Below are 20,671 nucleotides of genomic sequence, written 5' to 3' on the forward strand. Positions count from 1 at the left end.
TTAAAAAAAAAAAAAAAAGACAAGTTCCTGCCCTCACGGAACTTAACATTCTAGTTAGAAAAAGAAACCGAGAGTAAACAACACACGAGATCATCATGGGGGTCGGGGGGAGGGGTAAGGGCCTTGAAGGAAGTAAACAAGATGGTGTGAGAGGAAGAAGGGTCTAGAGAGAGTGTAGACAAGGAAGGTTCTGTATGAGGAAGTGACAGTTGCTCTGACAGCCAAGGATAAGAAGGAGCAGCCATGTGAAAAGCAGGGGAAAAGCATTCCAGACAGAAGGAACAGCAGGTGCAAAGGCCCAGAAGCAGGGAAGGGCTTAACATCTCAGGAATGAAGAGTCCAGCATAGCTGGAGTATGGTGAGGAGGGGTGGGGAAACGTGATCAGTTGAAAGCTGGACAGGAACCAAATCATGCAAGACCTTGGAGGCCAAAAAAAGGAATTTTGATTGCATATTAAAAGCAGTGGAGTGCTGTTAAGGTTTTTTAGCAGTGCACTGACACTGTGACGTTACCTGATTTATGCTCTGAAAGCTCCGGGTGCTGTCACAGGACATCAAGCCGTGCACATCTCTAAAAGTACAGAAGTTCCCCAAAGCTGATACGTGGCCATATCAGACCGCCAGGGGAACCTGTTAAAGGGACAGTTTCCTGGCTCCTCACCCTGGAGTTGCTGATTCAGAGGGCCCAGGTTGCAGCTGGGATCTCTGCTTTAACACTTACTCCTCGGAGATTCCAGCATGCACCCCGTGTTGAGAGCCCCTCTTGAGAAACGTGCCTGTAAAAGCCAGGTGTACTCAGGCGGATGCACACATACTGCTCCAGTTTTGGAGGGGAGACCGTGAGTTCAGTGGATGTGAACGTGGTGCCCTCCAGGAGAGAAGATCCAGCCAAAAGCCCACGTGGTAGCACAGTGCCCCACGGTGCCATGGTAGACAAGGCTACTGAGAAGTAAGCCAGCGGCTGTCTGTGCCATAGGTCCCCGTCTGGGCAACTCACCAGTGCCAAGCATCGTGCAGTGTTTGGCGAGGAAAGATGGCACGGATGACTTCTATCAGCTGAAGGTAAGTGAGGCACCAGGCGTGAGGGGCTGGGGACCCCCGGGACATTCTACCAGCCCGGCTTCTCCCTCCTCGCACCTTCTTCTGCACCACTTGTGAACAAGAGCAGTGCACTTCTTCCCGGGGAGCTCTGTCTGTGCTTATGTCATTTTGCTGTCACATTGGGAAAGACCGTTTCACTTCGTCCACGCACGTGTGGGTGTGCGTGTGCCAGGGTTGCGTGGGAGGATGTGAAACCCTGCTCCTCCTGTTCTAGTCACTCTGCTTGGAAAAGTAAGGGTTGTGGGGTTTTGTTTTTGTGTGTGTGCCTTCCTAAAGATCCTTACACTTGAGGAGAGGGGCGACCAAGGAATAGAAAGCCAAGAGGAGAGGCAAGGCAAGATGCTGTTGCACACCGAGTACTCCCTGCTCTCCCTCCTCCACACGCAGGATGGGGTGGTTCACCACCACGGGCTCTTCCAGGTGAGTGGCACCTCTCCCGTCCCCACCCCGGCTGGCACTGCTGGGGCCACATCACAGGACCCCCCAGTCTTCCTGCATGCGGAGCAGCGGGACTTCCTGGCAGGTGGCCTGGAGGTCTGGCTGGGCCAGCGAGCTCCTGCTCTGATGGTGGCAGCCTAGCGGGAATGCACCCGGTTTGCAGCCTGCAGGCTTTCTTTGAAGAGCCGCTTTTCCAAGAAAAGAGGAAAGTATGAAGTTATTTAAAGACACGGGCTCTTTCTAGCTGTGTTGTCAGGAATCAGCCAGGCCAGGGTGGAAGGGAGGGCAATGAGGAAGGATGGGCGCCGGGGCACTGTGGATCTCCACAGTTGCCTTTGGTACCAGTCCTTCTGCCTGCCCAGGCGTTTCAGCTTCTCTGGCAAGGGTCCCTGAACCCCATACTCAGATGTTCCAGGTCCGTTAGGAAAGGTGCTGATTGGCGACTGGTACTCTGAAAAGAGCTCTCCCCAGGGCAGAACTGAAATTGCGTCTCCAGAAATGAAGAACCAGGTTCAGAATGCTGGAGGGTGGGGGAGGGTTCCTGCTGAGGCCCCCGTGGAGCTTCTGCACCGCCCTCAGCCAGATGCGCTGGCCAGGCCCACTCATGCTTGGATGGATCTGGTACGCTAGAGGCAGCCTGGTGTCAGGGAGGGCGCACAGGTTTTGGAGCGGGCAGTCCTGGATTCAGGTGGTGTGACCTCGAACAAGTCACTTCCTAAGCCTCAGATTCCTCATGTGCAAAATGAGAACAATGATAACCGTGCCTACCATGTATGGTGGTGGGAAGATGAATGAGAGGGTATAAAGCACCGAGCTGTCCCGGGACATACGTGCTCATCACCGCTGTTATATCAGGCAATAAGAACTCCTTGTCAGCTTGGTTTCTTGAGGGAAAATAAGGGGAAAATGCCTCCCAGTCCCACACATAGATCCCACCGAGGTCTTTATTCTTAGATGTGCAATGAGAGGCACCTCTGAAATTTAGAGTGTCCCTTAAACATGAAATCAAATCTGGGGTGATTATGATTTCTTAGTATTTCATCTCTGGTAGCTTCCAGAGCTCGGCCCTGGTGTATATCATTTTGGGTAAGAGAACCGGAGCGATTAGAGTCCTCTGTGTGCCAGGCACTGTGCTGGGCCTCTGGGGAAGAAAGGATGAGAGGTATGACCCTGCTCTTGAGGAGAAATGTGGCGTTCAGTCCCCGGGAGTCCCCCAGTCTGCTGGGGCTGGCACCAAGGGCCTCCTCAAGCTGGGAGGATCAAAGTCCTCATGTTGCACCTGTGTTTTCTCTTACTCGAAATAAATACCTTTTCAGCAAGGAAAATGGGTCCAGAACTGCCAACCTTGGGGTTGGTAGTGGTGCCCGCTTACCGAGCCCTGGCTTACCGATACCGAGTCCAGGTGCTTACTAAGCACTTGTCATGGTTGTCTTTTCTCTCAGCAACCTGTGAGGTAGGGGTTGCTGGCTCCCTTTCACACACAAGGAACCCGGGTTGGAGAGCTTAGGTGAGCCGCCCCAGGTCCCGCAGCTAGGACAAGGTGGAGCCAGGGCCTGAACTCAGCCGTCAGGGGCCAGAGCCGTACTCTTAACCACCATTACACAGCTGCCCAGAAGTCCTGCGTGCCCGTGACGCAGCAGTTGTCTTGGACGCACACAACACTTAGCTTCCCCCGTCTTGGACACCTGGAAGGACGTTTACATCGGTCATTGCCAGAATCCCTGGGAGTGCCAGGAGGGGAGGATGCCCCGGAGCCCTGAGTGTGCTGCCTGCACACTGAGCTCAGAGGGCCCTTTGGCTTTCAGTGCCCAGCCCTGATCCAAACGCTTTGCAGTAGGATCAAAGCATGAAGTCTGAACCTGAGCTGCTTCAACCTGAGCCACTGGCTGGGCCTGGCACGGGGGAAGCAGGGCAGTGCTGAGCGGCCCATGGGCCATGCTCCCCAGATCTCAGGCCTCTGCCGCTCTCACACATGCAGTCTTGTTCCAGGCTCCAGAAGAGAGCCCCAAGCCCCTGGCCCTGGCGGGCCCCCAGCCAAGCCCTGGTCTGCCCCCTTCCTCCCAGGACCGCACCTGTGAAATTGTTGAGGACGCAGAATCCAGCCGAATGGTTAAGAAAATGAAGAAGCGCATCTGCCTCGTCCTCGACTGCCTCTGCGCACACGACTTCAGCGACAAGACCGCCGACCTGATCAACCTGCAGCACTACGTCATCAAGGAGAAGAGGCTCAGCGAGCGGGAGACCGTGGTCATCTTCTACGACGTGGTGCGCGTGGTGGAGGCCCTGCACCAGGTGAGGCTCTGCCCCTGCGGCTCCCACCTTCTCTCCATGGAAAGCCGCCCTTCTTGCTACTGCTCAGCGGAAGCAGCTCTGTCCCACCCTCACCCAGGTGTGCTTTGCAGCTGGGAACATCCAGAAGGAAAGTGGCCGGATGACACGCACACCTGAGGACACGGTGCTACAGACCTCAGCCCACGGCCCTGGGGAGGTGCGGGCAGCCCAGCAGAGCCCCGCGCAGAAATGCCCCAGCAGTCAAGAGGCTAAGTGGGAGCTACCCACTGGGTGCAGCCACAGCCTGTCTCTGAGCTCTTCCTAGCGCTGGGGGTGTCGGGAACCCCGAGGCACAGGTTAGGAGAGCCTGGGCCTCCTCCAGACACACAGCTTCTGTGGGCCGAGCCTGCAGTACTTGGTCATCAGAACCATGAGAATTCATCTCTGACCCCAGATCTAGGCAGGTGCTTGGGATTTTTTGGTTGCTTTTTTGGTTCTTGGTTTTTTGGTGGGATGTTTGGTAGAGGCAGAGAGAGGAGTGGTTTTCTCCATTGGCTGCTGCCCTAAGGGGAGAAAGAGCTGGGGTAAACACCCTGTGTGGGACAGAGACTGCCTGGGCTCGCACGTTACCCAGTTCGTCCGCGTGGTTAACGAGGCCCTAAGTGGTCCGGATCTGTCTGTGGCTTGCAAGTCAAGGCCCAAGCCTAAAGAGACATGTCTTCCCCGACACCTGGAGAGCCCACCTCTTACAGGCTGGGCCGACCCTGGCTCTCATCTTCACAGTGCAGACCATGTGCCTGTTGTTTTCCAGAAAAACATTGTGCACAGAGACCTGAAGCTTGGGAACATGGTGCTCAATAAGAGGTAAGCTTCGCTTTTCTTCTTTCATGACGTAACCTCGGGGTTGGGACAGGCTACGTGCTGCAACTACCCAGAGCCCTGCAGCGTCCCCATGGGGATTCTGACTCATGGGGCCGGGGGATGGGATGCTTGCTTCTCTCTTTTGCCACATGGGAATATGGTGATTGCTAAGAAGGGGAGCCTTAAAGTCCACAGAAAGGGAGCTCTGGGAAGGACTTCAGCAGTCCCCCTGGTCCATTCATTTGTCATACCCAGTGGGTGCACAGTAAATGACTGTAAAAAATAGACCAATAGGTGACAGAATGACAGATGAGCAAAACAGGCTTTGTTGTGGGTCAGGTTCCCAGGAAATGGACTCTGAGATGTACGTGCAGGAAGTTTACTGAGGCGCGCTCTCAGGGAGAAGGGGGCAGGATTGGGCTGAGGGAGAAGCTAAACTCTGGGCAGTCACGACGGGGCCTCAGCCTGGAAAGCCAGGTGGCCCCTCAGATGCCCCAAATCAAGTCCGTGTGGCCCTGTATCCCGACTGTGACCAGCCACTGAATGCAGGCTGCTCCCGGGGGCATAGCTTTGCACAAGGCTGAGAGGACTTCCTGGAAAAGGACACAGCTGTGAGTGGTCAGAAGCCAACATTCCCAGGAGCAGGGAGAGAGCACCTCGATATTGGAGGGGATCTGGGCGGCTCACCCCAGCATCCTCGGTGAGCCAGCGGCAGAGGGAGATCACATGAGGCTCCTGCCTCAGGCTGTCACCCCACTCAGGCAGAGGGTCTGGGCCCCTTCTGAGTGATCTGGGGCAGTGGTAGAGGGACACCAACCATGCAGGGTCCCAGGACCGATGGGAGGAGAGCCCACCCTGTGTGTCACCAAGATCCTAGCAATGCAGGGCCGGGAAGGGCACACCTCCCACCCGCTCTCCCTGGGCCTCTCACCCTCACCCCTCTCTCACCTCCCGGTGTGAAAGTGGGTCGGAGGGCTTGCAAATGGCAGGCAGCACACGCCTCATGGCAGAAGTGGTGTGGTGGGGGATTTATTCCATAACGTGGTTGCCCGCCCTGGAGGGGCCTGGGCCCACTATCCCTGAGAAGTGGCCAGAGCCACACTGGTCACAGGAAAAGGAGCTCTGGGGAGGGGCATGGGGCACCCGACCCTGCAGTGCCAGCCCAAGATGCCATTGGGAAGATGCTGCTGCCCCTCAGCACTCGGCACGTCCCCAGCCCCACCCGGCACTGGTGCTGCAGACAGTCTCCCAGAGCTTGCCACCTGGGGGCGACTGGAGGGCAGCTATCACTGTATGAGGGCCAATGTGCAGAGGACGGAGCGGGCAGAGACTCTGGCCATCTCAGTCAGTTCGTGAAGGATGAGTAAAGATTTGCCTGCTTGGGGCTTCCCTGGTGGCGCAGTGGTTGGGAGTTCACCTACCGATGCGGGGGGCGTGGGTTCGTGCCCCGGTCCAGGAGGATCCCACGTGCCGCGGAGCTGCTGGGCCCGTGAGCCGTGGCCGCTGGGCCTGCGCGTCCGGAGCCTGTGCTCCGCGGCGGGAGGGGCCGCAGCGGTGAGAGGCCCACGTACCGCAAAAAAAAAAGAAAAAAAAAAAAAGATTTGCCTGCTTGAGAAAAGTGAAGTGGTTAAAACCTGGTCCTGTCGTGCTGCATGGGGAGGAGGGAAAGAAACAGGAGTTCCAGGGCTGCTTGAACCCCTGACCAGCCGGGAGAGAGTTAAGAAAGCCAGGGAAGAGTGGGCCCTGGGGGTCAGACCTGGCTCACAGCACAGCACTGCCTTTTAATTACCCTTGAGACCGTGAGCACTCGTTCCTTTGATTATTCACCTGTTGATTAAGCCATTCATGTGTTGAGAAGCTGCTGTGGTACCAAGCACTCCTCTGAGCTTCCGTGTCCTCATCTGTGAAAGCAGAGATGATTATGCCTTCCTGCAGAGACTGCCCCTCATAAGCGCACCCTGTGCTAGCCAGCCGGGCCTGCAGGGCCTGTATGCTCGCTCCCTCGGGAGATGAGGCCTGCTGTGTGGTGAGTGGCCGACGAGGATGCCAGTGGCCAGGTCCCGAGGCACCCCAGCCCCAGCTCTGAACTGCACAAGGAGAGGAGGTGTCGGAAAGTGCAGACCATCCTGGCCCTGAGAGCGTATTGTCTTCATGTCGGGAGACTCAGGTCCTGGCCTTCCGTGGGATGTTGGGCCAGTCACCATCCCACTCTGGGCTGCAGGCTCACTGTTCCCAAAGTCCGTCTGGCTGCAGAGCCCATGGTCTCCCAGGCTTCCATGCAGCCATTCATTGGCTCTGAGTGAGCATCCCGAGGGTGCTTACGGGCATGCACCATCAGGGGCTCCTGCGCTGCTAACCAGGCCAGCACCCCAGGCCTCTTTGTCTCTGTGGTGGCTTAGCTTCTGGCTCCCAATTCTCCAGGCCCCCCTAGGTTCTGGGAATGTAGTCCGAAGGTGACACGTCTCTTGAGTAACGCCAGTGTAGCTATAGCAGCTCTTCCGTGAGTGTCCATGCGTGTGTGTGTCTGTGTCTGTGTGCGTGCATGTGCACGCATGGGTGTGTTTCCCTGGGGTTGCAGAGCACCCACACCTCATTCAGACCCTGGGTCTTGGCTGCACATCCTTTAACCATATAATCCCCTGTCTGTCTTGGGCAGACAGAGGTTCTGGCCGCCTCTCACTTGAGTCACGGGTGCTAGGAAGGCGCCGGGTGTGCTGCAGGGACCCACGCTGGCCGCCCAGTGCCTGCTCCCATGTGTCCACGCGCGCACCACTCCCCTCTTGGGGCCTCGCTTTCATCCTTGCGAAGTCAAGGGTGGACCTGGAGGAGCTCCAGCCCCTTCCTGCCCATCAGGCCAGGCCCTAAGTCCAGCTGGAGAGGCAGCAGATGAGCTGGAGGCTCCCAGCAGGACAGAGCGCTCCCAGGGAGGGAAACAGGGAGAAGGGTTTGCAAGGCAGCTGCTACAGCAAGTTCCCCTGCTGTGGATAAAGGCAAGGGTTGCCATCTGAAATCCCCTTTTGAGGCTGGCTATGGGTTCTTTCTCCGTCCTCCTTTCTTTCCGCGTGGGCACGTTGCATGCCCGGTTCCTAGAAAAGCAGACACGCTGTGGTAGCCCAGAGGGCCATAGCTGAAGAGTGACTCACTGAGCGGGCCCTCCTGACGCGGAGCTCTCTCCTTGCACCCCTGCTGCACTTGCCCCTCCTGCCAGGACCGGCTTGGGGGGTCTGGACTCCCGGGGATCTGTGCGCCGCGCCGACTGGGGCAATGGTGGTGGGCAGGGAGCATCGCCAGGCTTCGGGAGGGCTGGGAGCTGACCGTGCGGTTTCCTGTGGGAGAGGCTCCAACCCGGCCCTGCCGCCCACCCTGCAGAGTCTCGGCCGAGCTTTTCTCGAGCCCCACGGGCAGAGGGCTGGCAGGTCCTGCTGGCAGGGTGGAGTGGAAGGCCAGCACGCGGGCACGTGTGCTCCAGGGCCTGTCGTCACAGGGTGGCTCCTCTCACCCGCGACCTCAGCACGCTGTCTTGCCTGGGGTGTCCACTGGCAACCCCCACCAGCTGTGCCCACCGTCTGAGGAGGAGATATAATCCGAGCTGGCCACTGCTTGCCAGGCCCTGGATTCAGTGCTTTCCCTGGGATGGCCTTCTTATCTTGTTAAATCCTAACACAGCCCTGGGAGTTAGGTGCTAATGTTTTCCGTTTTACAGATGAGGAAATTGAGGTTTAACAGAGATTAAATAACATGACCAAGATCACACACACAGCCAGGAAGTGACAGAGCCAGGACTAGAACCCAGGGATCTGACTCCCAAGCCCACCAGACTCTCCCCTGAGCAGTCCTCCTCCCAGCGTCTCAGGCCTCCAGCTGCCGTGGCCAGCTCTGACCAGGCGAGAAAATGCAGTGCGTCTGCTCTGTGGGGCCCTCGTGGACAGGAGGCCTGAGCAGGCCGTATTCAGTGACATGGGCGGTTCTGAGTGGGAGCAGCCCACTTCTTGACGTGATCCTTGCCCGAGACCCTTCACCTGCCCTCTCAGACTCTAACTGCCCTGGGGGCCACCAGGCAGGTTTCCGTGGCATCTGCCAGGGCAGGCCCGTACGGAAGGCCAGGGCCAGCGTTTCCATTTGGAACGCCGGGGACAGACTGGCCTTTGTTTTGCACCAAGTCCTTGCCCACAGAATTCCCCAAGAAAGCTGAAGGGCTCTCGGAGCCTCGTGAGCGCAGCCGCACACACCTGTGCCTCTGAGCCGACCTCTTCTCCCCCTGGAGGCTCTTCTACGGAGAGGCCGCCCGAGGCCCCTGGTGGCGCTTCCCTTCCTGCCGTCCTCCCAGGCTTCTCCGCCCAGCCAGCCGGCTGACACAGCAGAGGGGCCCTTCCTCCCTGTGCCCGCCAACACAGGCCGAGGAGGCTCTGCACCCTCACCCCACGTCCCCAAGGGTGGCATACGGCGTCCTCTCTGGGCCGGTTTTTGTTCTCATTGTGAGCCTCCTAGAAAGGACTGGAGCCCAAAGCTGCTCTCACCACGGCTCTCTCAGATGGGGGAATCTGTGGTTTTCTAGCCAGTGCAGAGTCTGCTGTACAAGACAAGGGGGGGAGTCAGCTTGGATGGAACGGAAGGGAAAGCCAGGTGCTGGGCATTGTCCCGGGACCCAGTGGGCACCCCACTGGTGTCACTCAGAGTGCGGAGTCCGAGGTCAGACAGACCTGCGTGGGATCCTGCTCCACTCCTCACTAGCTGTGTGACCCTGGGCAAGTCTCTCCACTTCTCTGTGTCCTAACTGCATCATCTGTGAAGTGGGCCATGAGAAAGTCTCCCTTGTAGGCCGTTGTGAGGGGTGAATGAAAACAGTCCCCGTCGGGCACTTAAGCCAGGGTCTGCACTTACTAAGCATTAGGTTTTTCGGGTTTTGTGTTTTTTTTGTGGTACGCAGGCTTCTCACTACCGTGGCCTCTCCCGTTGCGGAGCACAGGCTCCGGATGCGCAGGCCCAGCCACTCCGCGGCATGTGGGATCTTCCCGGACCGTGGCACAAACCCGTGCCCCCTGCATCGGCAGGCGGACTCTCAACCACTGCGCCACCAGGGAAGCCCCTCGGGGTGATTTTAAACTTTCTTTCCTTTTCCTTTTTTTTTTTTAAATTTATTTTTATTTTATTTATTTTTTTGGCTTCACTGGGTCTTCGTTGCTGCACGTGGGCTTTCTCTAGTTGCGGCGAGTGGGGACTACTCTTCGCTGTGGTGCACGGGTTTCTCACTGCGGTGGCTTCTCTTGGTGCGGAGCATGGGCTCTAAGCACGCGGGCTTCAGTAGTGGTGGCTCGCGGGCTCTAGAGCGCAGACTCAGTAGTTGGGCGCAGGCTCCATAGTTGTGGTTCGCGGGCTCTAGAGTTCAGGCTCAGTAGTTGTGGTGCACGGGCTTAGTTGCCCCACGGCATGTGGGATCTTCCCAGACCAGGGCTCGAACCCGTGTCCCCTGCATTGGCAGGTGGATTCCTAACCACTGTGCCACCAGGGGAAGACCCAGCATTAGTTTTTAGTACTGTTGGTGCTGCTGCGATAGTAATAAAAGTGATGACCAAAGGCATCAGCACTGGGGGACTGAAGGGAGGCACTCAAGGAAGGCCTCCAAGACTCTGCTGGGCTTCCTCTTCCTCCTGTGTAAATGAGGGAACCAGACTTGGTCTCCAGTTCCTTCCAGTCTACTGGTAGATACCATGTGTGTGGAGATTGAGGAAATCTCTGCAGTTCTTCCAAGCCCTAAGCTGTAGCCCCAAGACTCAGCCAGGGCGCAGGTTCAGGGGAGCACCCTGAAGCTCCCCTGGTCAGAGTGACTCAGATCCCTGCGGGGACGGCTCAGCAGGTGGCAACCAAGGGTGACTGGCCCGTGTCAGCACCCCCAGTGGCACTCCCCACGCAGCTATGGGGAGGCCGGGAGGGCCAATGGAGAAGAAAAGGACGTGGGTGTGATTCCTCTGCTCCTTGGACGACAGGTGGGGACAGCTGGGGCGCCCGTGGGTACAGACACCGAGGTTTGTTCACTCCCTGCCCCCTGCCCCCAGAACTCATCGGATAACCATTACCAACTTCTGCCTCGGGAAGCATCTCGTGAGCGAGGGGGACCTGCTGAAGGACCAGAGGGGGAGCCCCGCCTACATCAGTCCAGACGTGCTCAGCGGTATGTGCAGGCTGCCAGGCAGCAGGCCCTGGGGCCTCACACAGCCGGGCTCTGCAGCCGTTCATTCAGTCAACAAACTGTCTATGGGTGTGCCCCGGGCTAGGTGCTGGGGCTTCAGTGGTGGCCCAAACCAGTCCTGTCCCTCCAGGTACAAAATGTGGGGTCCCATGGAGGAAGAAGATGGTAATCATTACACTAGTTACTCTCTGAGATTAGTGCTTGGAAGGAAAGAAATGTGATTTTTGTGAGCTTGAAGAATGAGCGCTTGAAGCCCCTCCCCAGGGAAGTGGCGTTCGAACTGAGGTTGTGAGAATAAATAGGAGCCCACGAGGGCTGTGACTGGGCGAAGGTGGCGCCACATAGTTGAGGAACCACAGAAGGCCCCTGAGGCTGCCGCTCAGAAAGTTCAGGGGGAGGCCAGAGAGGTGGATGGGGGTCCAGCCGCGCAAGGCCTAATGGAGGCCCTGTTGAGAAACGCCATCCTTTAATTCAAGTGCGAGAGGACGCCGCTGAAAAGGTCTTCGCTGAGGCTACCGTGATGAGACTTGCATTTCAAAGATATCACTCCCTTTGTTCGTTCGTTCATTCATTCATTCACCCTGCTGGTATTTACCGAGGGCATATCACTCCCTTTGTTCGTTCGTTCATTCATTCATCCTGCTGGTATTTACCGAGGGCATATCACTCCCTTTGTTCGTTCGTTCATTCATTCACCCTGCTGGTATTTACCGAGGGCGTATCACTCCCTTTGTTCGTTCGTTCATTCATTCACCCTGCTGGTATTTACCGAGGGCGTATCACTCCCTTTGTTCGTTCGTTCATTCATTCATCCTGCTGGTATTTACCGAGGGCGTATCACTCCCTTTGTTCGTTCGTTCATTCATTCACCCTGCTGGTATTTACCGAGGGCGTATCACTCCCTTTGTTCGTTCATTCATTCACCCTGCTGGTATTTACCGAGGGCATATCACTCCCTTTGTTTGTTCATTCATTCACCCTGCTGGTATTTACCGAGGGCATATCACTCCCTTTGTTCGTTCGTTCATTCACCCTGCTGGTATTTACCGAGGGCGTATCACTCCCTTTGTTCGTTCGTTCATTCATTCACCCTGCTGGTATTTACCGAGGGCATATCACTCCCTTTGTTCGTTCGTTCATTCATTCACCCTGCTGGTATTTACCGAGGGCGTATCACTCCCTTTGTTCGTTCATTCATTCACCCTGCTGGTATTTACCGAGGGCATATCACTCCCTTTGTTTGTTCATTCATTCACCCTGCTGGTATTTACCGAGGGCATATCACTCCCTTTGTTCGTTCGTTCATTCACCCTGCTGGTATTTACCGAGGGCATATCACTCCCTTTGTTCGTTCGTTCATTCATTCACCCTGCTGGTATTTACCGAGGGCATATCACTCCCTTTGTTCGTTCGTTCATTCATTCACCCTGCTGGTATTTACCGAGGGCATATCACTCCCTTTGTTCGTTCGTTCATTCACCCTGCTGGTATTTACCGAGGGCATATCACTCCCTTTGTTCGTTCGTTCATTCACCCTGCTGGTATTTACCGAGGGCATATCACTCCCTTTGTTTGTTCGTTCATTCACCCTGCTGGTATTTACCGAGGGCATATCACTCCCTTTGTTCATTCATTCACCCTGCTGGTATTTACCGAGGGCATATCACTCCCTTTGTTCATTCATTCACCCTGCTGGTATTTACCGAGGGCATATCACTCCCTTTGTTCGTTCATTCACCCTGCTGGTATTTACCGAGGGCATATCACTCCCTTTGTTCGTTCATTCACCCTGCTGGTATTTACCGAGGGCATATCACTCCCTTTGTTCGTTCGTTCGTTCATTCACCCTGCTGGTATTTACCGAGGGCATATCACTCCCTTTGTTCGTTCATTCATCCTGCTGGTATTTACCGAGGGCATATCACTCCCTTTGTTCATTCGTTCATTCATTCACCCTGCTGGTATTTACCGAGGGCATATCACTCCCTTTGTTCGTTCATTCATTCACCCTGCTGGTATTTACCGAGGGCATATCACTCCCTTTGTTCGTTCGTTCATTCACCCTGCTGGTATTTACCGAGGGCATATCACTCCCTTTGTTCGTTCATTCACCCTGCTGGTATTTACCGAGGGCCTATCACTCCCTTTGTTCGTTCGTTCATCCTGCTGGTATTTACCGAGGGCCTATCACTCCCTTTGTTCGTTCGTTCATCCTGCTGGTATTTACCGAGGGCATATCACTCCCTTTGTTCATTCGTTCACCCTGCTGGTATTTACCGAGGGCATATCACTCCCTTTGTTCGTTCGTTTATTCATTCACCCTGCTGGTATTTACCGAGGGCATATCACTCCCTTTGTTCGTTCGTTCGTTCATTCACCCTGCTGGTATTTACCGAGGGCATATCACTCCCTTTGTTCGTTCATTCACCCTGCTGGTATTTACCGAGGGCATATCACTCCCTTTGTTCGTTCATTCACCCTGCTGGTATTTACCGAGGGCATATCACTCCCTTTGTTCGTTCATTCACCCTGCTGGTATTTACCGAGGGCATATCACTCCCTTTGTTCGTTCATTCACCCTGCTGGTATTTACCGAGGGCGTATCACTCCCTTTGTTCGTTCATTCACCCTGCTGGTATTTACCGAGGGCGTATCACTCCCTTTGTTCGTTCATTCATTCATCCTGCTGGTATTTACCGAGGGCATATCACTCCCTTTGTTCGTTCATTCATTCATCCTGCTGGTATTTACCGAGGGCATATCACTCCCTTTGTTCGTTCATTCATTCACCCTGCTGGTATTTACCGAGGGCATATCACTCCCTTTGTTCATTCATTCACCCTGCTGGTATTTACCGAGGGCATATCACTCCCTTTGTTCGTTCATTCATCATCCTGCTGGTATTTACCGAGGGCATATCACTCCCTTTGTTCGTTCACCCTGCTGGTATTTACCGAGGGCATATCACTCCCTTTGTTCGTTCGTTCACCCTGCTGGTATTTACCGAGGACCTGCCACGCACGGGCTCTGTTCTAGACACTTTGGACGCGGCACTGAACAGTCAGACAGACATCCTGCCTCCATGGACGGCGAGCTGACTTTCCAGTGGGGCTGAGACAGGCAATACACAAATAAGCCGATTATGTAGCTCTCACCTTCTGATAAACTGTTAGCGCCGGGTGCTGTGCTGAGCATGACAGGCGTCATCTGTGTAAAAGCACACAGCTACGCCGTGAGGTAAAATTTTTACAGATGGGAAAATTGAGGCTCAGAGAGATCAGACCTCTTGTTCAAAGTCACAGCTGATAGTAAACCAGAAAACCAGGAGGCTCGATCCCAGGGCTGCCTCCTGCCCAAGCCCACGCTTCTGTTTCACCGTAGGCTTTCTTTCCTTTCTTGCTTGTCCTTTGCCACATTGGGGTCCGTCTCTCTGTCCTGATCCCTCCAGGGACCAAGGGCTCCCATCCGCTCCCATCCCTGTGATGCGAAGGTTTCAGGGTTGTCTACAGGGCCCATTATCCCCAGCACTCACACATGTGCCTCCCTCCTCACAGTGGCAGAAGCAGCCTCTTCCCGAGCTGTCACGTGTCTTCCTGTGGAGCAGGCTGCTCTAACTTGCCACGAGCATTTGCGATCTCCTTGGAGGCCTTCTCCCAGCTGAGGGTTCTGCTGGAGCATCAGGCCTCTCCCAGGGCTACCTCTGCAGAGGGCAGTGGTGCCACTCTCCAGGCCTGGGGATTTTGGGTGGAGTCCCTGTGGCCTCTGCTAGAAGGATCTGGGTGCCAGGGGTGCATCCCAACTCCCTGAGTACCCCTCCCCCACCAGCCCAGCCCAGCCTGGATACCCTCCCTGAGAGTCCCGAAAGCATCCCTGTAGTTGACAGAGCCAGAGCTGTGTCAGAGGTGCGGTCTGTGACTGTATGCAGGCCTGGGGGTGGATGGGCTGCCTCTGGTTAGGCCTCCTCAGCAGTGCCAGGCTGGGGTGGCCTCCACGTGCAGTCACTCCCACCTGCTGCCCTCGGCCTCTCTCTCTGGCTCGTCCAGACTCATGCCAGTCTTGAAGGATGAAACAGAGGAACTCCCTGCATCAGAAAGACCTGGACTGGGAGACCAGAGACCCGGGCTCTGGGACTGGCCTTGTTAATACCCAGCTGTGTGACTTTGGCCCTCAACCCCCCTCTCTGAGCCTCAGTCTCCTTGTGGGTTAAAAGCTGAAAACAGTCCTGCCTCCCTACGTCGTTAAGAGGATGAAGTGGGGTGGCTCAAGTGGGTTTTGATCCCAGGTCTGCCTTTCATTGATTCTGTGCCAAGCACAGGCCTCAGCACCGGGCATGGAGCTGTGAAATGGCAGCCATGGCCTTGCCCTCACAGTTCATAGTCCGGTTAATACCTGTGTGACCTCGGGAAAGGCACTGACCTCTCTGGGCCTCTATCTTCTCATCTATAAAATCGGGATGATAATAGCCCCTACTTCATTAGGTCCCTGTGGGATTGAATAAGGCCATAACCCAGTGTCTGGCTCAATAAACCATAGCTGGCATTGTCATTACCAAAAGGAAAGCTCGAAGTTCACTGTTCCCTCAAAAGTCAAAGCTCAGGGAAAGCTCCTGGGAGAGTTAGAGCTCCTGGGAGAGCTCGTTTGCTGCAGAGGCCGGACCAGCGCCCGAGAGCTGGCAGTCAGCAGAGCAGGGCTGGTGCTGTGAGGAGGAGGCGTGAAATGTGCCCAGGAGGGTGGGCTGCACAAGGCCAGGTGTGACCCCTTCCCCTCAGGGGTCGCGCCAAGGCGGGGCATCCCCCTGTGGAGCCGGGTCTCCAGAGCACGAGCGGGAACCAGCCTGAGGAGCGGAGGAGGAACGAGCGTGGCGGAAGCTCAAGGACTGGGCCCGTGCGGCTTGCTGTGGGAGGAAGCATGGGGCGGGGGTTGACTGGAAGTGAGGGTGCCGAGGTGGAGGGGTCCTGTGGGGAGGACTTCAGGCGCGAAGCCAGTAAGCCGAGGGAGTGCCAGGGCCGTTCTCCACCAGCCCTGGGCTGAGTGTGCGTGTCCGTGTGCCCTGCAGGCCGGCCGTACCGGGGCAAGCCGAGCGACATGTGGGCCCTGGGCGTGGTGCTCTTCACCATGCTCTACGGCCAGTTCCCCTTCTACGACAGCATCCCGCAGGAGCTCTTCCGCAAGATCAAGGCCGCCGAGTACGCCATCCCCGAGTGAGTCCTCCCTCCCTGGAGTCCAGCCCTTCAGGCGTGAGGGCTGGAAACAACACAGTGAGGCTTAGAGTCCTGGGTCCAAGACCCAGCACCAGCCCACCCCGCCTGAGCCTCTCCCTCTTTCTCTCCCGCATCAGGGACGGACGGGTTTCTGAGAACACCGTGTGTCTCATCCGGAAACTGCTGGTCCTCGACCCCCAGCAGCGCCTGGCTGCTGCCGACGTCCTGGAGGCCCTCAGTGCCATCATTGCGTCGTGGTGAGTGGGCAGGAGCAAGGCCGGGTTCTGCCCACCTGTAGGCACTGTCCTGCCCCCCCCCAGAAAAGTAGCCTGAGGTTGGGCCCGTTTCTCCTCCAGTCAGAGTCAGATCTCCAGATTCTCCTGATAGGCAGGGTTGGGAGGGTGCAGGCAGAACTCAGCATTGAGCATCTCCTGCGTGCCAGTCCATGCCAACTATGGGATGGGTATTATCTCACTGAGTTCTCACCACAGCCTGCGAGATGGAAATTGTCCCCCATTTATTGGGTGAGGGAATTCCCAGGCAGTCCACTGGTTAGGACTCTGCGCTTTCACTGCCAAGGGCCTGGGTTCAATCCCTCGTCAGGGAACTAAGATCCCACAAGCCTCGTGGCGTGTGTGTGTGTGTGTGTGTGTGTGTGTGTGTGTGTGTGTGTGTGTGTGTGTGTGTGTGTGTCCATATACCTGGAGCCAGCCTGACTTACCTGCCTCCCCTGCAGGCAGTCCCTGTCCTCTCTGAGCGGGCCTTTGCAGGTGGTTCCTGACATCGATGACCAAATGAGCAACGCAGACAGCTCCCAGGAGGTGAGTTGGGGAGGGCAGGGCTGCAGGACCCCCTCGGCCCCTTTCCCAGCCAGGGCCTCCTCGGCCTCTCCCCGGCCCTTGGAGCTGGGAAAGACCTAAGTCCCCAGCCTGAGCTGCCTGGGGCCTGCCTTGGGTCTGGCTCAGCTGGCAGTTCCGTGGCCGGAGAGAAGGGCTGTGAGGCGGTCGAGGAGGAGGCCCCACGGTGGGGAGGCCTCACGGCAGCTCATCCTGGCCCTCCCTCGGCTTCCTCTTCCTGCCCAGGCCCTGGCTCTGCCATATGCCGGCCCTTTAAACGGTCACACTGGTCTGCCCATCTGACTCACGGGGTTCTCTCTTGCCCTTCCTGCTTTTAGTTTTTCAGATGATTCATTTTCTCCCAGTTTTCTCTCCTCCCCTGTTGCCTGCACTGGAGAAAGTGCTGGGCCCGGGGTCGGGGCGGAGACCAGGGCGCAAGGCAGCAGCTAGCGGGTGATCTTAGGGTGCGTCCTGGAGGGCAGGGCTTGGCCGAGCCTGGGGAGGGCAACTGTAAGGACCCTCCCTCTCTGGGCCACCCTGGAGTCCCACAGCAAGCACTGGGCAGGGAGGACCGGACGGAGCCAGCCTGGGACTACAGCAGAGCCTCTTGGCCCTCGAAGAGAGAGTTCCAGGCCCTGCCCCCCAGCTCCCACCCCCTCCCACGGCTGTTCAGCAGCTAAAACTGATCATCACTAGCATGCAGTGAGTGCCGCCCCAGTACGCCTCATTCAGTCCACACTGTGTTACCTCATTTCACTGAAGAGGAAACGGGTTCAGAGAGGTCACTCTCCCCAGGTCGCACAGCTTGGAAGTAGCGGCAGAGCCTTGAGCCAAGTCTCATTCCACAGCCCTGCTCTCCCGCTCTGCTGGCTAGCACAGCACCGCCCACTCCAGTTTGTGACTGTGCCTGGGCTGCCCAGGGAGCTCAGCCTGGGACCAGACGGAGAAACAGGGCTGCCCCGGTGCTAGCACCCCAGCCCCTGGCCGCTCTCTTAACGCTGTACCTGCCCCGGTCCCTCGAGAGCCTCTGTGAGGGGAGACTACGGCCCCATTTCACGGAGGCGGGTGGGACACTAAGCCTTCTGAGGGACCTCTTCCAAGGTCAGTGAGTTACGGGAGATCACAGGTCTGAGTGACGCCCAGGGTGGCCAGCAAGGCGAGGTCCAGGTCGGCTGGAGGGCTTGCGGGACCCACACTCTGGGCCGCTAGATCCGGCCCGAGGGCGTGGCGCCTAGGGAGGGAGGCCCTTGAGGCGCCGCTGACGCCGCGCTCTTCTCTCGCATCCCCGCCTCTCTCTCTCTGCCGGGCTCCGCGGGCCTCTGCCGCGCAGGCGAAGGCGGCCGAGGAGCGCTCCCAGTACGAGTTCGAGACCTACATGCGGCAGCAGCTGTTGCTGGCCGAGGAGAAGAGCTCCGTGCGCGAGGCCCGCGGCTGGGGGCCCAGGCGGCAGCTGGGCAGCGTGCCGCCCGTGCGACGGCTGGGCCACGACGCGCAGCCCGTGAACCCCTTGGACGCAGCCATCCTGGCGCAGCGCTACCTGCGGAAATAGCAGCCTCGGGCGGGGGCACCGGCACCACCCACCACCTCTTCCCGGCCCCGGCCGACAGCCTGGCTGCCCGGCTGGGCCCCGAAGTGCTGAACTCTCTCCTGGACCGCACCGGGGACGGGGCAGGGACAGCCCAGGTCACACGTGGGGTCAGCAGAGGTACCACGGAGCTACCTTTTGGAATGATTGCTTGATTGTTTGGTTTTTTAATCTGAGACGCCTAGATAACTAATCTGCTTTTAATCATGACGTTTTAATCTACCTCTGTCTCTTTAACCATGCTGTCTCTGGACTGAGTGAGAGGGAGGAGGAGGGAGCCCGCCCGCCCGGGGCCCGACCGACCCACTGACCCCCGGGGACAGCTGCCCCCCACAGTCCACATAAGCTGAAAGTGCAGCTCGCTGCTGGCTCCCAACATGAGTGCCCGCTCCCCACTGCCCTCCCAGGCCCCTCGCAGTCTGTTTTCCTCCCTCCCCTTCTGACCCCAGGCCCCTCGGTCCGAGTTTTGGAAAACCGTCACCTCACCTTAAGCAGAATTCAAATGTATTTATTTTTGTACTGAAACCAACTTCTCTCCCATCTCTAGGTGGCTCGGCCCATGCCACTCCCTGCCCCCAGCCTGGCTGGACAGCAGGGAGTCAGTCCACAGCCCCCGATGGGCCCCCTCCTCGCCCCCAGGCTCAGAAGCCCCTTCTGGCCGGTCCCCTTCCACCTCCAGCCCACCAGTCCCTCCTTGTTTCTGGTGATGCGGAGGCCTTTCTACACTTGGTTTTTTCTCTCCCATCTCGGCTTCTCTGAGGTGCTGTACACCCGCATCAGCCCTGGTTTCCTCTTCCACCCCTCACCGTGGTACTGAGGTGATGCCGACATGGATGGGAAGGGTGCCTGGTGGGGGGCTGGTGAGGGGTGCTCTGGTCCAGCTGTGAACAGGCGGCCCTGTTTGCACGCCGTCTCGCTCCCCTCACTCCTCTGTGTTCAGAGAACCGTGGGGGCATCTCCTCTCCCGCCCCTGCCTCGTAACAGAGGTGGTGTCTCTCCCAGCAGACCACCAGGGGCGCCAGGGTCCTTCCTGGGGGCTGCAGGGCTCGTGGGGAGAATCGTAGGGACTGGGGGGCCCAGCCTGGCTTGAGAACAGCCCTGCTGCCCTTTTTGAGCCGAGATTTTGAAGTGGATGCCCGTCTTGCCAGAAACGCTGTTCTCACCTGATTGCCCTCCTTCCCGCTCTCCCACACTGGACTTGGCCCTGCCCAGTGCCAAGCAAACACCTTCCCCTGCCCTACCCTCCCCAGACCCCTCAGAGCAGCTGAGCGTTCCCCTTCAGGCAGCCCTGGGCCCTCGGGCCCTTCCTGCCTGCCTTCTCCCCAGTGGGGAGGTGACAGAGGCCTGTGTGACCTTGTTTCCCAGGGTGTGAGCTGCCCCCTCCCCAAAAGCTGACTCACTGTGAGTGACTTGGGCAAGGTCCCAAACCTCCTTGTGCCTCAGTTTCCCCATCTGGAAAAAATGGGGCCACCTCTTGCCAGCAGTAGCAGGGCCGCCCACGCCCCTTCCTCCCCATGCCCCCATCCCAGCACGTGGGCGCCTCGTGCCTCTGCCTCAGTGGGTCCGTGGGAGCCTGCCTGAGCCCAGCACTTACTCCCCTGAGCACCGGCTCAGCCTGCCTCAGCCGTCCAGCTGCTGAGAGCCAGGGTCTCGTGCTGGGGTGGGGGCGGGGGGCGGGATGCCCTCTTTTCTATATTTATTTCAAAAAGAAGTCTCCTGAAGGAGTAGAAATGCAGTCCGGCCCAGGGCTCCCAGCCCCTGTGACTGTCCTCCCGTGAGGGCCTCACCCGAGCCCCTTGTCCGGCAGCCTGCCCAGACCCTCCGGGCCTGCTTGCCTGGTGGTCTTTCTCCTCCTTTTCAAAGCAATATCCTCCAGGTCTGCAAAGCCTGTCAGACAGACTGGTCCCTTCCAAGGTCAGCCCACGTGTCTGGTTAATTTCTGGCAAAGCAAATGAGAGGAGTTTGGGTCTGCCCTCACTGGGTGTCACACGCTGAGAGAAGTCCTATTGTAAAAAAGCAAAACGGGAAAAGTCACAAAAAAGTTTGTATAAAGTCATATTTTTGTACTACATGGGGACTCTTCCTGCATGTCAGCAATAAAACTTCCTGATCTGGAGCCAGCGTGGCCTGTGTCGTCTCTTACCCTCCTCGCCGCGTCTCCATCTCTCCCACCCAGCCAGGCCGTGAAGGA

General features: G+C 57.5%; 1 protein-coding gene across 11 annotated transcripts in view; it reads left to right on the forward strand.

Annotated features, from left to right (window-relative positions):
* STK40 (serine/threonine kinase 40) overlaps window positions 1-20,596 on the forward strand; it is a 40,836-nt gene extending 20,240 nt beyond the window's left edge. For 8 of the 11 annotated variants that reach the window (XM_089895999.1, XM_089895985.1, XM_089895954.1 and 5 more), the window contains 10 exons: window positions 977-1,062; window positions 1,378-1,521; window positions 3,604-3,831; window positions 4,622-4,674; window positions 9,599-9,763; window positions 10,725-10,840; window positions 15,915-16,059; window positions 16,197-16,316; window positions 16,796-16,880; window positions 18,226-20,596. In XM_089895999.1, the coding sequence (XP_089752125.1) occupies window positions 1,441-1,521; window positions 3,604-3,831; window positions 4,622-4,674; window positions 9,599-9,763; window positions 10,725-10,840; window positions 15,915-16,059; window positions 16,197-16,316; window positions 16,796-16,880; window positions 18,226-18,444 (1,212 nt within the window). In that variant the 5' untranslated portion in view covers window positions 977-1,062; window positions 1,378-1,440 and the 3' untranslated portion in view covers window positions 18,445-20,596. The remainder of the gene's footprint in view (window positions 1-976; window positions 1,063-1,377; window positions 1,522-3,603; window positions 3,832-4,621; window positions 4,675-9,598; window positions 9,764-10,724; window positions 10,841-15,914; window positions 16,060-16,196; window positions 16,317-16,795; window positions 16,881-18,225) is intronic. The other 3 variants (XR_016387788.1, XM_089895961.1, XM_089895990.1) reach the window with 3 other exon arrangements.
* Window positions 20,597-20,671: the final 75 nt, after the last annotated feature.

This window comes from Delphinapterus leucas, chromosome 1 (genome assembly GCF_059928025.1).
Source record: "Delphinapterus leucas isolate spDelLeu-1000000601 "Yukka" chromosome 1, BTC_Dleu_Yukka2, whole genome shotgun sequence".
NCBI lineage: Eukaryota > Metazoa > Chordata > Mammalia > Artiodactyla > Monodontidae > Delphinapterus > Delphinapterus leucas.